The sequence below is a fragment of the Delphinus delphis genome, chromosome 10 (genome assembly GCF_949987515.2).
Source record: "Delphinus delphis chromosome 10, mDelDel1.2, whole genome shotgun sequence".
NCBI lineage: Eukaryota > Metazoa > Chordata > Mammalia > Artiodactyla > Delphinidae > Delphinus > Delphinus delphis.
In genome coordinates, this window is record NC_082692.2 from 21373819 (window position 1) to 21392008 (window position 18190).

General features: G+C 38.8%; 1 protein-coding gene and 1 non-coding gene across 2 annotated transcripts; both read right to left on the reverse strand.

Moving 5' to 3' along the window:
• Window positions 1-233: 233 nt before the first annotated feature.
• LOC132432955 (zinc finger protein 665-like) lies at window positions 234-17355 on the reverse strand. Its single transcript, XM_069541058.1, is given in 5 exon segments — window positions 234-730; window positions 8387-8518; window positions 15596-16318; window positions 16321-16527; window positions 16530-17355. Coding segments are annotated over 5 exon segments (2385 nt in total).
• On the reverse strand, window positions 7156-7228 carry TRNAK-UUU (transfer RNA lysine (anticodon UUU)). The gene has a single exon. It is a non-coding gene; the product is annotated as a tRNA-Lys (tRNA).
• Window positions 17356-18190: the final 835 nt, after the last annotated feature.

The window sequence follows — 18190 nt, forward strand, 5'->3', positions numbered from 1 at the left end:
CGGCCGGTGGAAACAGAGGACACGCGGGACCTCAGCAGCCCCCGTAGCCTGCTCTGCTAGTTTGAGGCCTAAGCTGGCCGCTCTGGCCTCTCTTCTCTCCTCTCCGGGTTGCAGCGCGCGGCACGAGGAGAGGGATTGGAGAGGACGCGCGCGGGTGGAGTCCCAGAGCTAGAGTCCCAGAGCTAGAGTCGAGCAGGCGCTGGGTCTCCAGACTCCGGCTCCCGGCCCTGCACCTAGTCCGCCCGCCCGTCCCCGGAGTCGGAGTAGGGAGGGCAGTCCGAGCCCCTCAGGGTGAGTGGGTGGAGGTTGGGGGCGAGGGGCGGGGCGCTGGCGGGAGCGCGGGACCGGAGACCCGGGCGCGTGGACCTGGGCAGCCCAGACGGCGTTCGTGGCGCCAGCAGCGGGGAATAACGGAGGCCGGATTTGCTGCTTGGCGATTCCCGCCCTTCTTCCTTTCCTTTGCCTTTACCTTTTCCTTCCTTCCTTTTCCATCCGCCTCCCCGAGGCTGAATGTGTGTCGCCCTCGATTGTTCGCACTTTGAGTATGCGGGTACGATGGCACTCTGGCGGGCTCGCGAGGCTCCGGAGGGGGCCAAAGGGATTTCTTGTCTACCGACCAAGAGCCTGAGCGCCTCCGCAGGCACCCGGCTTTGTCCCTCGCTCAGCCACGCCCCCCCGCCCCGGCCACCCTCTCCAATCGCGATCCTCACACAGCCCGGTGGGGTCGGAGCTCCAGGAGGGGAGCAAAGAAGTGGGAGATTTAATTTGCGGCTGAATATTCAGGCTTAGCGTGAGTGAACTAGGGCACTAACATTCTGAGAAATTGAAAAACGAATAACGTTTTAAGATTTGTAACACCATTCCTTCCAATAACAATAAAAATGGCACGGATTGAATACGATTCTTTCAAGAAAGGTCATTTTAAGTTTGTTAAGTTAAGGAACTCGGAGAACGAGTTCCATTCAAAACCCACACTGTCCAAAAATGGGTCCAGACATCTCCCACTTCACCGATCTCTTTCTCCTTGAATTTGTATTTCCACAGAATTTCATGCCAATATAATGTATGCTTACGCTTAAAGTCTTTATTCGATCGTCCTACTATACTAGTCTGCACCAAATATAGGTATAAACACTGAAATCTGAAATTTTGATATGTGACAGAACCACAAATCTGTTATAATTAATTGTTTTGGTTTCATTTATATTTGCATTTACTAATAGAATGCAATCAATGAAAACATCGTAAGTAGATAACAAAGTTGAAAGGGCCTTTACTGGAAGTTGTAACAGAAGTAAATACGGAATTTATCACCTCTTTCTCCAAGAGGTCGCATACAATATATTGATATAAGACCGCCTCCGCTGAAGGAATATTTCCATTGCTCCTCTACTGGACACCAGGGATGGAAGGAATTTTACAATTCGGGGCAGTGTGTCACTTCAGATAGCTAGAAGGGTTTTGGAATTGCCTAGTGAGAGAATGGTGGGATTTCAAAGTAAGTTGGGAAGCAAGAAGCCAAACTAGAGGATTCTCAAACTCGTGAATGTTAACTGGTTGAACATGGAAGAGGTAGGAATTGATTCGGTGTTTATGCGTGCTTGTAGCCGAGTTGGAGTAAAGTTTTAATAGCAAGGGATGGAAAAGCTCTCTAGCAGAGGATGGTTTCGACCCACTGGCCATCTGGGTTATGGGCCCCGCACGCTACCGCTGCGCCACTCTGCTTAACCCACAGGGGAGGTCACTTTTCTTCCCTTCAAATGATTATGTCACCGTTTCTGCGCTGAACATTTTTTTCGATTTCCTTTCTTTCTGATTTCCTTTCTTTCTGTCGCCCCTCTCTCTCGAGGCACGTAGATCAGCTCTTCCGCAACCAGATGACCTCGGGTCATCACCTTCGGGTCTGCAGTTTTCCAATCTGCCCAAGAGTGCCCAAAGCTCGTCATTGAACCCCCTCCCCAGCACCCCTCCCACTCCCTCGAGCCACTAGCCTCTCAGAGCGGAGGAAGAGCCCGCGGAGCAAAACTCTGGGTGGACCCTTCTCGGGGAGAAGATCGGAAGTCGTGGAGCCAACTCTGCTGTCACCGGAAAGGAAACGTGTTAACCGTCTCCTCTGTTACCTGTCGAAAAATCTTATAGATGACACTTTGAATAAAAGAGAGGCATTTTGCTTGCTCGCAAGGGCGCAAGATTTTCAGTACGGTGCGCCTGAAATAGAGTTCACCCAGTTTGTTTCTCAAATTATTACACGGGGGTCACAATTTCGACTGTATCTCGTTTGGGGCCGTTTGGACTAAACAAACAAATACATTTTAAAAAATAAGATAGGACCTTCCTTTTCCTGAGGCTTATATTAGAGAGCAGAACCTTTGGGAAGTTCCTGAACACAGCTCTCATTTGCGGCTGCCTCTGCGATGAGGCTAGAAGGGGCCCGTCTGGAAGGTTGTAAATCTTTTCTCTTTAGTACTGGAAGCTTTTGGATAGTGAGCGCAGAGTGTTCCTTCAGTCACATAGCTAGGCCGAGGCTTGTATGCTAGTGTGTTTTTGTTTGTTTTGTTCGTTTGTTTTTTCTCCTTGTACTCCATGTCCCCGTCCACAATAAAACTTAAGGAGCGATGGTGGAGTGGCGAGCTTAGCAGCTCGCACCAGCAGAGGACCCTCCTCGGGTCCGCAGCCACGCGCACCTGAGCCCAGCTATGCAGCTACCCCAGCCAAGGAAAGCGAAACTCCATTATTCCTTTGGGGCTCTTACCCCGACCCCCCACCCCCAGATATTTGTCATCTCAAGGAGATGCTGCCATCTTCAAATTATACCCTCTCAAGAAAGTCTTTTTTCAAAACTTTTCTGACTGCAGCTCAGTGTCGAAATACATTTTAAGTCACAACTCAGTACAATATGCAAACAAATGTATGTATATGTATATATACATTTATACATATGAGAGAGATTTATATATATATATATGAGAGAGATAACTATCTGAATCTATCTCTATCATCTATACCAATATCGATATAGCTATAGATAGATGATAGATATTTGGAAAGACAGAGAGACCAAACTCTACCAAACAGTATTTTACTGTATGGGTTTATTCTGATATTTCCTATTTCTATTCCTATATCTTCTATTTCATTTATTAAAATACCATTCATGACTTTTTTTTTTACATTGATTTTACACCCATTCACTTCTGAGTGATTTGAAAAACACTGTCACTTATATAATGGTATTCAAAATGTCTCTTCCTTTTAGAGTCAGATAAGGAAGATGTGAAAGACAGTGACCGTTCCACAGTGGTCAAAGAATTAAGGAAATTGTTCTAAGGCCATCAGCTTTTTTTTGGTATCAAACAGGACACAATGTTAACTCTCCCAGAGACTACACTCCACATGCCCCATCTGTGATTTTTCCTGCAGTTAGTGAAGGGAAATCACACTTATTCTAAACAGTCCTCTCTGATTCCATTTTTTTCCCACCTCTATTCCACAGTTGTGATGTGGATTCTTTTCCTCCTCATCTGCTGAAGGATTCTTGCCTGTGTGACTAAGTAGGTATTTGTCCTCACCTCTTAGAGAATATTTTGCTTTTATTCCTCTATTTTATCGTGTCCAACATATTGTTCTGATGCTGTAGAGAATCTTCTGTGTAGAGAATCCTCTGTGTAGAGAATCCTCTGTGTAGAGAATCCTCTGTGTAGAGAATTCTTACCTCAGATATCTATAAGATTTACTCCCTGGCCTCCTTCAAGCTTTTGTTCAAATGTTGGGATCAATGGATCCAGAGGTTTTGGACAAATGCAGTCTGCTCTCCATTTTCCATGACTACTTCAAACGATTTGTCTATTAAGTTCTCCTAACATTTCTTCTAGGATGAATAATCCTCACCTGCCTTTGCTGTGTTGTCACAGTGCACTGGTTGCAATGTTACCGCATTCATTCAGCATTTACTCTGGCTAGCTGTGGTTTATGGCTCTCTAGCATCAGTTAGATGTTTGTATACTGGAAATTTCAACCTTAAAGTATCTGGGATCATTTGAGATACCGGAGACATGACTCACCAAACTTCAGCCCCACATGGAGAAGGAAAAGAAAAAAAAAGAAGGTAAAAAACCTTCCTTCAATCTTTTAATAATATTTTAAAATATGAAATTCCTGTTATTGATGCCTGAGGGTGATGACATCTACTGGATGAGTTGATCTGTGCAGCTAATTTTTCAGTGGCTGTTCTGAAGTAGATTTTATCTGGAAGGTATTAATATATGATAAAAGATCCTCAACATTTTGACAATTCCCACAAGTCAATCCACATGCATTTCTCCACACCTCTGGTCTCTAATCTTCAAATCTTATGCTTTTCAGATTCCTGACCTTCCAGCCAACCATTCCCTTTTGCCTAGGATCCCATACACAACTTTATCTTAGGCCACTTCTCTCTCCATGTAAAGAGGAACATCAAATGAACCATCTAAAGCTCTAGCCACTGGGAGGATTTCTTTTCACCATTATCTTGCAGGGTTACATCTGAATGGGAGATTGTGTCACAGCAGTTCATTTAAAGCTCACAGCAACATACAGAACTCACCTATCTATGAACCAGGTGATTTGATTACCAACGGCTCTTCTACCTAAACCCCACATAATGGTTCTTAACTTCTCTGATATGTCAGACTGGACATTTCCACTGACATTTCATTAGTCAAATCAAGTCACATGGCCAAGTCCATGAGGAAGAGGAAGTGTGTATATTATATAATAAATATATTATTTCAATGAAATAATCATAAATAATTATAAATTCACATGAAGTAATTATACTTACAGTTATAAATTCACATGAAGTTGGAAAGATAATGTATCAAGGTTGCATGTATCAACAGTTCTTTTTTTTTTTACTGTTGAGTATGGATGTATACTTCCATAGTATAGATGGATCACAGCTTGTTTAACCTATTCACCTATTAAGGAACATTCTGGTTGTTTTCAGGTTTGAGCTATTACAAATAAAGCTCCTATAAGTAATAATGCACAGGGATTTGTGTGGATATAAGTTTTCATTGTTCTGGGATAAATGCCTAGGAGTGGAATTGCTGAGTTGTATGGTAAGTGTGTGTTTAGCCCTTTAAGAAACTGACAAACTATTTTTCAGAGTGGCTACACCATTCTACATTCCTATGAGCAATGTATAACAGATCCAGTTTCTCTGTATTCTTACCAACCTTTGGCAGTTGTTACCATTTGTTATTCTATCTCTTGCAGTAGGTGTGTAGTGATATCTCACCATGGTCTTAATATATATTTCCTAAATAACTAGTGACATTGAACATCTTTTCATGTGCTTATTTCCCATTTGTATATCCTCTTTGGTGAAAAGTCTTTTCATATTTTCTGACCATTTTCTAATTGGATTGAGTGTTGTTTTAAAGTGGAGTTGTGAGAGGTCTTTGTATATTCTAGATATGTCTTTGCCAGATATGTGATTTACAAATATTTTCTCCCAGTCTGTAGCTTGCTTTTTTAATTTGCTTAACAGAGTCCTTTGCAGAGCAAAAGTTTTTAATTTTGATGAAACCCAGTCAGTCAAATTTGTCTTTTATGGATTGTGTGTTTGGTGTTATGTCTAGGAACTCTCCACCAAGCCCCAGGTCCCCCAAATTTTCTCACATTTTTTCTAAAAGTTTTATAGTTTTATGTTTTATTTTAAAATTTATGAACCATTTTCAGTTACTTTTTAAATAAAGTGTGAGGTTTAGGCGGCAGTTGGCTTTTTTTGCCTATGGATTGTTCCACCACAATCTTGTGAAAAGACTTTTATTCCTCTACTGAATTGCCTCTGCACTTCTGTAAGAATTAATTTAGATGTACTTGCATGTGGTGTTTTCTGGGTTCTCTATACTGTTTCATCGACATATATCTATCCCTCTGCCAAAAATGTACACTCTTTATTACTGTGGCTGTATAATAAGTCTTGAAATAATAAGAATATTTTCTTCCACTTTATTCCTGCTTTTCAGAATAATTCTAGTTATTCTAACTCATTTTTCTTCCCATATAAATTTTAGAATAGTCATGTCTATAGCCACAAAAAATCTTACCTGGATCTTGATAGGAATTATGTTAAATTATGTTAAACCTCTATATCATTTCCAGGAGAGTTGACATCTTAGCTATGTTGAGTTTTATAATCACGGAATCTCTCTCCATTTATTTAGGTCTTTGATTTATTTCATCAGAATTTTATAGTTTTGTTGTTTCCAGCATGTACATGTTCACATGTCTGGATAGATTTTCATCTAAGTGTTCTTTTCTTTTTTTACAAAAAGTACTGCATTTTAATTCTGGTGTTCACATGTTTATTGCTAGTATATAGAAATACAATTGATTTTTCTATTTTGATCTTGTATTCTGTGACTTTGCTGAACATACTTATTAGTTCCAGGAGGAATTTTGTTTGTTTGTTTGTTTTTAGGTTCCTTAGCATTTTCTATGCAGACCATCACATAATCTTCAAATGGCATGGGAAGCACAATCCTTCCACAGAGAGGGAGGGGGGAAATGTATATTTCTAAAGAGAAATACAATCCACTGAGCAAGAAATTGCACCACCAACACACAACAGGACAAAATTGCAGAAACGTATGGTAAAGTATGCCAATATTTCTGGGTAGGGTGAGCATTTCACCTAAAGATCATACTGCAGTATTTGTGAAATAACTCCCTACCTTTTGGGTTTATCATTAGAATATGACATTATCACGGTTTAGTGGAGGGCTTTCCCATCTGCCAAGTAGGTCAGTTGTGAGAATGAAGAACTGAAAATCTAAAGGTCCTGACCCAGAGAATACTTTACCCAACAAATATAGTTTCCAGTTCCTTTTCTAAAGCACCCTAGTCTAGAGAGATAGCCTTCTTATATTTCATGGGCTGTAAGGGTTTTGTACTGCATTCCTCAGGAAGTCTCTATTATTATAAACTGCTAAAATCATCTTTTGTTTGGAACAGAATATCAAACCTCAACTACTAGTTAAGGCTGAAGGTAGCTGACTTCTGGGCTTTTTCTCACGGTAGGTTGGTAAAAGTCATCGAAGTTTAACCCAAATTTTCCGTGGGAGAAAAGCTTAAGTACTAGTGGCCCAAGGAAACAGAGGTCTATAGTGCCTGGACAGGGACTTGAACCCTGGACCCTCAGATTAAAAGTCTGATGCTCTACCGACTGAGCTACCCAGGCTCTGTGTGCATGGTTTTATTAGCTCTCCTTTGTACGGTTCAATTGCTTTGGAGGCATTCTTAACCCCCAACAGAATTTTGATAAATTCGATATTCCCCCTCACATTTTTTTCCAGTGGACATGTAACATTCTTCTTCATAAGGTTCAATTTTTCTGAAGGATAGAGTAACTTATATCAAAGGAATCTTAAAACTATAGTAATTTAATACTTACCAACATCTCTTGAGAAAGAGAGAGAAGAGAAAGCCCTTGTTAAACTTCTGTAAAAGATTTTCCTTTGATCTTTTATTTCCTTGAATTCGTTATTTCCAGCCCGTGTCTCCCATAGAATTTTATTCCAATACCACATCTTTTTATATTTAGTGTCTTCTTGATTTTCCTACGATGCTTCTCTCTACCAAGTCCAGGTATAAACATTGAAATCTGATGTTTTTCTTTTGAACCCAAATCTGTATTAAAAATACTTCTTGTGGATTGTGCTATATCTGCATCTACTTGCACATAATTAATCAGAGATGATAAACAGATAATAATTTAAACACCCTTTAATGGAGCACATAATGGAAATAAATGTGGAATTTGTCCTCCTCCCTCCTCCATGAAATCGTGTACAAGACTACGTCTACTGAAGGATTCAGTTCTTCCCATTGTTCCCGTGATGGGAGTCCGAGAGGAGAGCATATTTACACCCCGGGGCACTGTGCCACAGCCAAATGAGTCTTAATTTATCAGAAATGTCTTAATTTATCAAGCAGAAGGGCGAGACTTTTCCATGAAAGGTGAGAACGTGGGACTTACGTGCCACACTTCTATGGCAGGCTGATCCTCTGAGAGGTGACTTTTGAAAGGTAAATACCTTAGGAAAGGCGAAATATGATGTAAGATCTAGAAGTAGATTTAGTTCAACTGTTTGAATACAGCTTAACAATGGAGTTGCTATAAAACTTGCAGCCAAGGTTGGTTCCGATGCATCGATCTCTGGGTTTCCTGTCCAACACACTTCAGCTGGTCCACTCTGCTTATAAACGGATGTTCCCTCGTCGGTATTCAACTCCGTTATCACAACTGGGTTTTCAAACACAAGAATGGCTTCTTCTCTTTTCGTTTTCCCCCGTCTTTTTCTTCCTCCCCCCTAGTTCAGCTCACTCCTCCGTTTACTCGGCCTCTTTTCGGTCCCCATGAGAACCACAGGGTTCCAGTAGCGCCTCCAAGTCTGCCCGTTTCCAATCCGCCAAATATTCAGTCTCTGAACCCGCTTCTTCAGAAGCTTGTCTGGGCTCACAGGAGGAGCTGCAGGGGGAACGTAGGAGGAGCCGGCAGGGCAAAGCCTTGAGGAAACCCTCGCTTGAGAAGAAACTGTCAAAAATCTCAAGAGGTTTTTCCTTGCCTGCAAGGGAGGCAGATTTTCAGAATTCCATTTCCGATTGGATAACGTTTGGATCCGTTTCGACAGGGCACAGGAATTCCTGTGTCTGAAAACAGGATTTTTGTTTTCGGAGTTGGTCTCGGAATAGGGCTTTTGGAAGCCTCTGTACACCAAGGCTCCTGTTCGCGGCTGCCTCTGCGTCCGCGAGGCAGTTTGAAACTCTCCAATAGTTTCCCTCCTGTTCAGTAAAGAAACCAAAGTGCTTCTCGTGGCCTGCAAGAGCCCTCCCCGCCTCCCCTCCACCGTCCTCTCTAGTTCCTTGCTCTTCCTCAGACAAGTCAGACATACTCCTGCCTCAGTCCTTAGCACAGGCTGCTTCCTCTGCCTGGAAACACCCTTTCCCAAATATGTGCCTAACTCATTTCCTCATATCCTTCAGGTCTGCTCAGATATCACTCTCTCAGTGCAGGCTTACCTGTTCAACATATTTAAAATTACAAGACAGTAAAAAGAAAAAGAAGCCATCGCTATTATCTTTTTGCTATACTTTTTCATTCATACTTATCACCATCTACTGCACTATATATTTTACTTATTCATTGGTCCGCATTTCCCATTACAATGCAAACTCCATGAGAATAGAGTTTTGCCCATTTTGTTCACAGGTTTAGTCCCAGTATCTTGAGAAGTACATGTTAAATAGCAGCTACTCATTAACAATTTGTTGAATACATGTTGAATGGATGGTCTACCAGGGTACGATAAATGAGTTTTTCCACAGGTGGATGTACAAGCAAATTTCAAGTGTTTAACCCTGAAAGGGGACAGGAATGGTCTGTTCATAGGTAAAGGTTCTGAATTCCATTCATATGGCTCCCTGTTGTGGGTGTGTGTACAAACCTGAGTGAGTTGCTAACCGTGGGTCTTCTGTTTAATTATGTGACCCACCATTGCTAGTCAGTGCTTGTGCAAGGAATTAAAGCTTGACCCTGCAGTTAGGACTCAGCACCTAATACTTCTAATCCCATCTGGAGAGCTGCAGATGTTGATCTGTGTAATCACTAGTTGTTCCACTTTCCAGACCTTCAACTGTCCAGGAATAAACCCTGACTCCTGAGCTACTGGAGCTAAGGCTGGATGAAGATAACACATGAGGCTCCAAGGGAATGGGAATCTGTTCTAAAGAGGACACATTTTCCTATAGGGCTTCTGAATAGTGCTTTTAAGAAATTTTATTTATTTGGTTGTTTTGTACTTTGAAAAGGTAATACACTCATAGAGTTCAAAAATGTATAAATTGTTATACGGTTAAAAGTTTCCTTCCCATCCCTGTTACTCACCTACCTGGTTCCTTCTCTTTTCTCCACCTTCCACAGGTTTCTACTATTATTAATTTGTTACTTAACCTTCTGGAGTTTCTTTATCCATTTGCATGTAAATATATAGATTCAAATGTTCTGGGTGTTGCTTTTGATACCTCACAGTATATTTTGGAAAACTTTACACATTGATAACATAGAAAGCTTCCTTGTTTGTCTTTGCTCAGTTTTACATTTTGTTGCAAAATAAAACATACAGAGAAGTAAATAAAACCTTATTTCTACAACTTAACAATTAATTATAAATTGAACACCCCTTTAACCATTACTCAGGAGCAAAAAAAAAAAAACCCAAAAAAACAGAACATTGCTGCACTCCAGAAGCCCTCAGTATGTCCCTTCCACTCACCCTGCCTTCACACTCTTCTTATCCCCCCAGAAAACCACAATCCTGACTTTTATTGTAATCATTTTTTACATTCTTAATACATTTTACCATCTACACATACATCCCTAAACAATGTATCATAATTTTGTGGTTTTTACATTTATATAAGTATAATCATACTAAGTGTTTCCTTTGTGTCTTCTTTTCACAAAATTATGCTTGTAAGATTCATCCATATTTTTGTGTGTAGCTCTGATCTGTTCATTGTCAATTGTTGAATAGTTTTCAACATTATGTATCCAATTTACTGTAAAGGTTCATTCAGGTTGTTTCCAGTTCTTGGCTATACAACCAATACTACTATGAACATTCTTATACAAATCTCCTTGTGCACATATTTCTGTTGGGTGTATGTTTAGGTTAATAGGGTATGTGTATCTTCAACTTACTAGATAGAGTCGAACTGTTTTCTAAAGTAGTTGTATCAGTTTAGACAATAGTGGTGATGAAAGTTCTTATTGTCACATCTTTGCCAAATAGTACTTCTTGTCATATTAATTTTAGTAATTCTGGTGAAAGATCAGTAGTATTTAATTATAGGATAACTTGCATTTTCCTAATTTCTAATAAAGTTGGTTGCTGTGGTTTTAAAATATATATATTTCCACAAATTCTTTGGCACTCCTCTTTTCAATAGGTGGAGTCTGATTGCCTTCTCCTTGACTATGGGCTGGGCTTAGTGACTCGCTTCTAAGAAACAGAATGAAGCCTAAGTGACGCTGTGTTTGACATCTCAAGCTAAATAAAAGACAAACATCTTCTGCCTGTCTCACTCTCTCAAGAAGTCATAGACTTCATAGAGTCATGGACTCATAAAAGTTCTTTATACCATATTTTCATGCTACTCCTGTTGGTAATTTATATTGGAAATATCTTCTCCCATTCTGTGTTCCATTATTTTATAGTTTTTTTTGGATTAACAGAGTTCTTCATTTCACTTAAATTTATCAAATTTTCCCTTATGTTTAGTGCTGTTGTGTCTTATTCCTTTAGAAACCCTCTCCTATCCCAATGTCCTCCAGGATTTTGAAATATTCTCTTCTAAATGCTTTATACTTTTTCCTTTTACATTTCAACAAATTAATTAATGCAGCTGAATTAATTTTTATGTATGGTGTATATTTTCCATATAGAGATCTAATTATGCCAGCACAATTTATTGAAAAGTCCTTCCTTTCCTTACTCTTCTACAGGGTCCTATTTATTACATACAAGATGTGCTCTTTTTTTTTTCTGTTCTATTGGTCCATTTGTCTATCCTTGTACCAATACCACTCTGTCTGAGTTGATAAGGCTTTAAAGGAAGTTTTCGGGTATGGTTGAGAAAGTGTCCCCTTCCTCCTCTTTCTCTTCTTCCTTTTTCTTGACTTTTTTAGCTGTTCTTGGCTCTTTGCATTCCCAAATATTTAGAAAGATATTATTAAATTCAAAAAAATGTTGAGATTTTAACTGGAATTACATTAATCTATTAATCAATTTTAGAAGAGTAAATATTTTTACAATATTGTATTATTTTACAATCCATAAACATAATATGTAACTTCAGTTATCTAGGTCTTATTTAATGCCCCTCAATAGAGTTTTATTTTTCCTATGAAGAATTTTACATTGTTTCTTAAATTTATTCCTGAGTATTTGATATTAATGCCATTTTAAGTTTAATGTTAGAATTCATAGAAAAACAATTTATTTTGTATCCAGCAATCTTGCTAAATCTCTTACTGATTTTAATTATTTATGTGGATTTAAAATTTTCTGCATACTGAAGTAATAACTCTAAATAATAAGAATTTTATCTCTTCATTACAATTCTCTTTTGTTTGTCTTGCTTTGCAGCACTGGCTAGGACCTACAGTACAGCATTGAATGGTAGTGGCCTTACTACTCTGAGACAGCTGAGATAGCTTTCACAATTTTACCACAAATGAGATGCTGCCCTTAGCTTTTTATACATGTTCTTTTTCAAACAAAAGAAGTTCTTTTCTATTTTTAGTTTGCTTAGAAGTATTATTATTACTGGTGAATGTATGTTGAATTTTATCAAAACCTTTTCTGCATCCATTGAAATGATCATATGTGTTTCTCCTTTGATTTTTTAAAAATAATGTTAATATTCCTTTAAAAGAATTTTTTTTATAGCTGTGCAGCCTGTGGGATCCTAGTTCCCCTACTAGGGATCGAACCTGAGACTCCTGGAATGGAAGTGTGGAGTCCTAACCACTGGACTGCCAGGGAATTCCCTTCTTTGATCTTTCAGTGGGATGAATTAATGTGGATTGGTTCTATAATCTTCAGCCAACTTTCATTCTTTGGATAAATCCAACTTGGTAGTGCTGTATTATCTTTCACACTTATGTGGATAGACAGTGGGTCAATAGTTTGTTCAAGAGTTTTGCATCTATGATCATGAATGAGACTGGCTTGGAATTTTCCTTTCTAAATATTGTCCTTTTCAGACTTTTGTATGAAGGCTATGCTAGACACAGAATGAGTTGGGAAGAGCAGACTCTCTTACTCTCTGGAAGCATGGAACAGTTCTTTCTTTACTGTTTGACAAAATCCACTGGTAAATCTACCAGTGTCTAGAGCCTTTTTTGTGGGAAGATTTTAAATTATTGATTCAAGTATACCCCAATAAACCTGACTTTAAAAAATGTCTTTTGGCAAGTTACATTTCCAGTCAATTTTGGTTTCAGGGCCATTAGGTACTATTATTGTTCAATAGAAAGGATATTTCCTACTCCTTCTGAGCCTACCATTTTTTGACTGACTAATTTATAATTTATGCCATCATTGAGGTCACAACATAATAAAATAGTTCACATAAGTTATTATATAATATGTACAGTATACTATAATAGCTTACTGTAATAACTATTATGGTATATTGTAGTATATTATATACTATATATTACAGTATGTTATATTATATAACTAATAACATATAATATTATATATGTTATATAATTACAATAGTAAACTTCCCACAAAGTGTCTGGCACATTTATATATCATCTCATTTAATCCCTAAGGTAACTGTTGACAGGTAACCTTGTCATTATTTTACAGATGAAGGAACTAACTCTGAGAGGTTATATTCTCTGACCAAAAGTTACACAACTGATAGGTTACACAACTGATAGGTTGAGAAATTGGTGCCCTTAACCATTTTCCATACCAATTCCCTCAAATGAGCTATTCCTCAAGAGAATGTGCAGACTGCTCAAATTTTTTTTGGTTTTGCCTATTTCTTACTAAATTCATTCCTAAATATTTTTTGTTTCTATAGTTATTGTGAATAAAATCTCTTTTCCATTACATTTTCAAATTATTGTTAGTATAGTGTATACGTATGTGTAGTACTATTAACTTTATTTTGTAACTGCTTACAAAATTGTGTGAACGTGTCATGCATTTTTCTGGTGAGAAAGTCTGCGACTTTCATAGGTTCTTAAAAGGATACATAAATTCAGAAAAGCTTAAACACTGCCGCCTTAAGTCCAGGTTTTCCCAAAACTTTTGTAGCAAGTCCATTACACTTTATGCTTTGTGTGAACAGTCTTCTTGGACACCAAAACAAACACCAAACTTTGATAGTCTGGACTACTCTCCAAAACCATGTACTGGATAAGTTCCATAAGTGGATTTTTTTCTGTCCCTAGGAAGTGAATTTAAAATCACAGGATTCTGAGGTAAATCTTCATATTTTCAGGCCATTGTCTCTATAACCACAGGAAGAAGTCAGACAACAGACCAACGGACTTTTCTAGATGTTCTGAAACTCAAAATTTATTCTCATTCAGATGACCCTTACATATTTAGGTGTGTAAATAACAAATGAACTTCCCAATTTCATCTTTTCTTGGTAATCTGCCCAAGACATATTTCTAGTTCCCTTTCATCTGGGAGATGATGGCAACACTACTCAATTTAGTAGAGAAAGTTGAGAAAGTTACATTGCAAGATTAAGTTTGAATAAATTCTAGGAAAGCTAGCTTTATTTTATGATTTTTTAAATAAATGTATTTATTTATTTTTGGCTGTGTTGGGTCTTTGTTGCTGCGCGTGGGCTTTCTATAGTTGTGGCGAGTGGGGGCTACTCTTTATTGCGGTGCGTGGGCTTCTCTTTGCTATGGCTTCTCTTGTTTCAGAGCACGGGCTCTAGGCACACGGGCTTCAGTAGTCGTGGCTCTCAGGGTCTAGAGCACAGGCTCAGTAGTTGTGGCACACGGACTTAGTTGCTCTGCAGCATGTGGGAACTTCCAAGACCAGGGATGGAACCTGTGTCCCCTGCATTGGCAGGCATATTCTTAACCACTGCACCACCAGGAAAGTCCCGAAAGCTAGATTTATATACCAACAGTTCGATTCATTCTTTGCTGGGGTTTTATCCAACATCATATCCTTAAGAAAAGATCTCAATGTTCCTACTGAAATCAAGGAATTTATACTATTTTATCTCAATATTCTTCAATATTCATAATATGTTGCATTTTGGAGAAAAAGTACAAGGGTAATATATAGCATATATGGCATATGGTCTGTATCTTCACTGAATCACACTTGATGTAGAATAAATAAGTCACAATTTAAGAACCACATCTACAGAAGCCTGCATTAGTAATAAAAACAATAAATGTGGAACTTAAATATAAATTAATCAGGCCTTCCAAATTTTCAGGTGAGTAGATCAAAGTTTAAAGAGGTAAAGCAACTTACCTCAAAATAACGAATAGACCTAGTTAGTAATAGAGCTGAGATTAGAATCCAGGACTTCCAAAACCCAGACATGTGCTCTTTCCACTGAACTATGTGGTCACTCTAGGAAGTTGACAGTTTTTTGTTTGTTTTGTTTTTGGTTGCGTTGGGTCTTCGTTGCTGTGCTTGGGCTTTCTCTAGTTGCGGCGAGTGGGGGCTACTATTTGTTGTGGTGCATGGACTTCTCATTGCAGTGGCTTCTCTTGCTGCAGAGCACAGGCTCTAGGTGTGAGGTCTTCAGTAGTTGTGGCACATAGGCTCAGTAGTTGTGGCTCACAGGCTCTAGAGCACAGGCTCAGTAGTTGTGGCACACAGGCTTAGCTGCTCCGTGGCATATGGAATCTTCCTGGACCAGGGATTGAACCTGTGTCCCCTGCATTGGCGGGTGGATTCTTAACCACTGCACCACCAGGGAAGTCCTGAAGTTGACAGTTTTCAGGATCTTCTTTCTGTTTCCCTGGGGAAGGTCTCCATACTAGCCAAGTTTCCAAGGCATTCAGAGGATTTCTCTCCATTGTGAAGCTTTTCATGTTGAACAAAAGAAGAGTTTTGTCTAAAGGTTTTCCTACACTCAGTATGTATATTTGCCTTCTCTCCACTATGAATTTTCTGGTGTTTTGTAAGATATGTGTTCTGGCTAAAGGTTTTCCCACATTCATTACATTTGTAGAGTTTTTCTTTAGTATGAGTTTTCTGATGTTTTTTAAGGTCTGTCTTCTGGCTGAAGGCTTTGCCACATTTATTGCATTCATAAGGTTTCACTTCAGTATGAATGATCTGATGTTGAATAAGGCCTGAACAGTAACTAACAGCTTTTCCACATTCATTGCATTTATAAGATTTTTCAATGGTATGAGTTTTCTGGTGATTTGTGAGGTTTGTACTCTGACTGAAGGCTTTTCCACATACATTACATTTATAAGGTTTCTCTCCAGTGTGAGTTCTCTGATATTGAATAAGTGCTGACCAATCACTGAAGGCTTTTCCACAGTCATTGTATTTAAAGGGCTTCTCTCCAGTATGAATTCTCTTGTGCTGACTAAGGGCTGAACAGAAACTGAAAGCTTTCCCACAATTGTTACACTCATAGCACTTCTCTCCAGTGTGGGTTCTCTGATGCTGAATATGCCCTGGGCGGTCACTAAAAGCTTTCCCATATTCATTACATTTGTAAGGTTTTTCTCCAGTATGAACCCTCAGTGTTGTGTAAGGAATGAACTCTGGATAAAAGTTTTCCCACATTCATTACATTTATATGGTTTCTCTCCTCTATGACTTCTCTGATGTTGAGTAAGGTACATACTTCTGCTGAAGGCCTTCCCACGTTCCTTACATTCATATGGCTTCTCTCCAGTATGAGTTCTTTGATGTCAAATAAGAGCTGAGTAGTTACCAAGGGTTTTCCCCATTCACTGCACTCATAAGACTTCTCTCCAGTGTGAGTCCTTTGATGCTGAATAAGGGCTGAACAATCATTAAAGGCATTCCCACATTCATTGCATTTGTATGGTTTCTCTCCAGTGTGCATTCTCTGATGTTGAATGAGGTCTGAACAGTAACTGAAAGCTTTCCCACAGTCATTACATTCAAAAAGTTTCTCTCCAGTATGGACAATATGATGTAGGGTAAGAGCTGAGTGATCACTGAAGGCTTTCCCACATTCGTTACATTCATAGGGCTTTTCTCCTATATGAGTTCTTTGATGTTGAGTAAGATGTGCACTCTGACTAAAGGTTTTACCACATTCGTTGCATTCATAAGGTTTCTCTCCGGTATGAATTCTTTGTTGTAGAGTAAAATGTGTGCTCTGGCTAAAAGCCTTTCCACATTCAAAACATTTATATGGTTTATCACTAGTATGAATTCTTTGATGCTGAGTAAGTTATATACTACGACTGAATGTCTTGCCACATTCAGTACACTTGTAAGGTCTTTCCCCACTATGAATTCTCTGATGTTGAATAAGGACTGAGCAATAACTGAAGCCCTTCCTACATTCATTGCATTTGTAGGGCTTTTCTCCAGTATGAGTTTTCTCATGGTTTGTTAAATGGGAACTCTGGTTAAATCTCTTTTCACATTCATTACATTTAAAGGGTCATTCTCCAGTATGACTTGTTTGATGTTGAGTGAGAGTAGTGTAATCTCTGAAGGTTTTCCCACATTCACTATATTTACAAGGTTTCTTTACATCACATTTACTTTGTATAATTAAATCTGAGTTTTGTTTGAACATTTTTCCAGTGTACCACATTCATGGCAATGCTATTCTATAGTAGGGCTTCCCTGGTTGTCCAGTGGTTAAGACTCTGTGCTTCCAATGCAGGGGGTTCAGGTTCAATCCCTGGTCAGAAAACTAAGGTCTCATATGCAGTGTGGTGCATCAAAAACAAAACCAAAAAACCTACTAGAAAATTTTAAATTATATATGTGACTTGTATTATATTTCTATTGATCAGTGCTGGTTTAGAGAGATTAGACATTTGCTCAATGCTACAGAGCTAGTTAATGGCAGAGCCAGGACCCAACCCAGTCAGCTGGGTGAGAGAGTCCACCTTCTTCACGACTGGTCCCCATGTTGTGTCAGCATATTCTCCATCAGAGAACTCATCAGTCTTTTTTACTAGACTTTGAGCTTCTGGAGATCATAAACTAGTCTTTAACCTTTTAACTGTCAATTCCTAACACAGTATCTGACATATAGAATATGCATGAGGAACGTTTGGTGGTTTTTTTTATGAGAATGCCACAATGATAGCAGTTTTTAAAAATTAGTCTGTCCACTTTTTTTTAAAACTAAGCCCTAGAAATTACTTAAAGCAAAAGTTGAGATAAAGCCACTATCCTAATACTTGGAAGAATAATGTTTGATAGTGAGCATCTCCTTTTAAAATCATTACAGGCATAAATGCTAAGAGGGATATTCAACCTGTAAACTGAAACAAATTTCAGTTTACAGTTCAGTTCCTTCAGTTTCCTTCAGAAACCATGAAGGAACCCACGGAGTAGCTGGAAATTTAGGTGTGTCAGAGCTTTACACTGTCATGCACAGCATGAAAAGATGGTTTCAT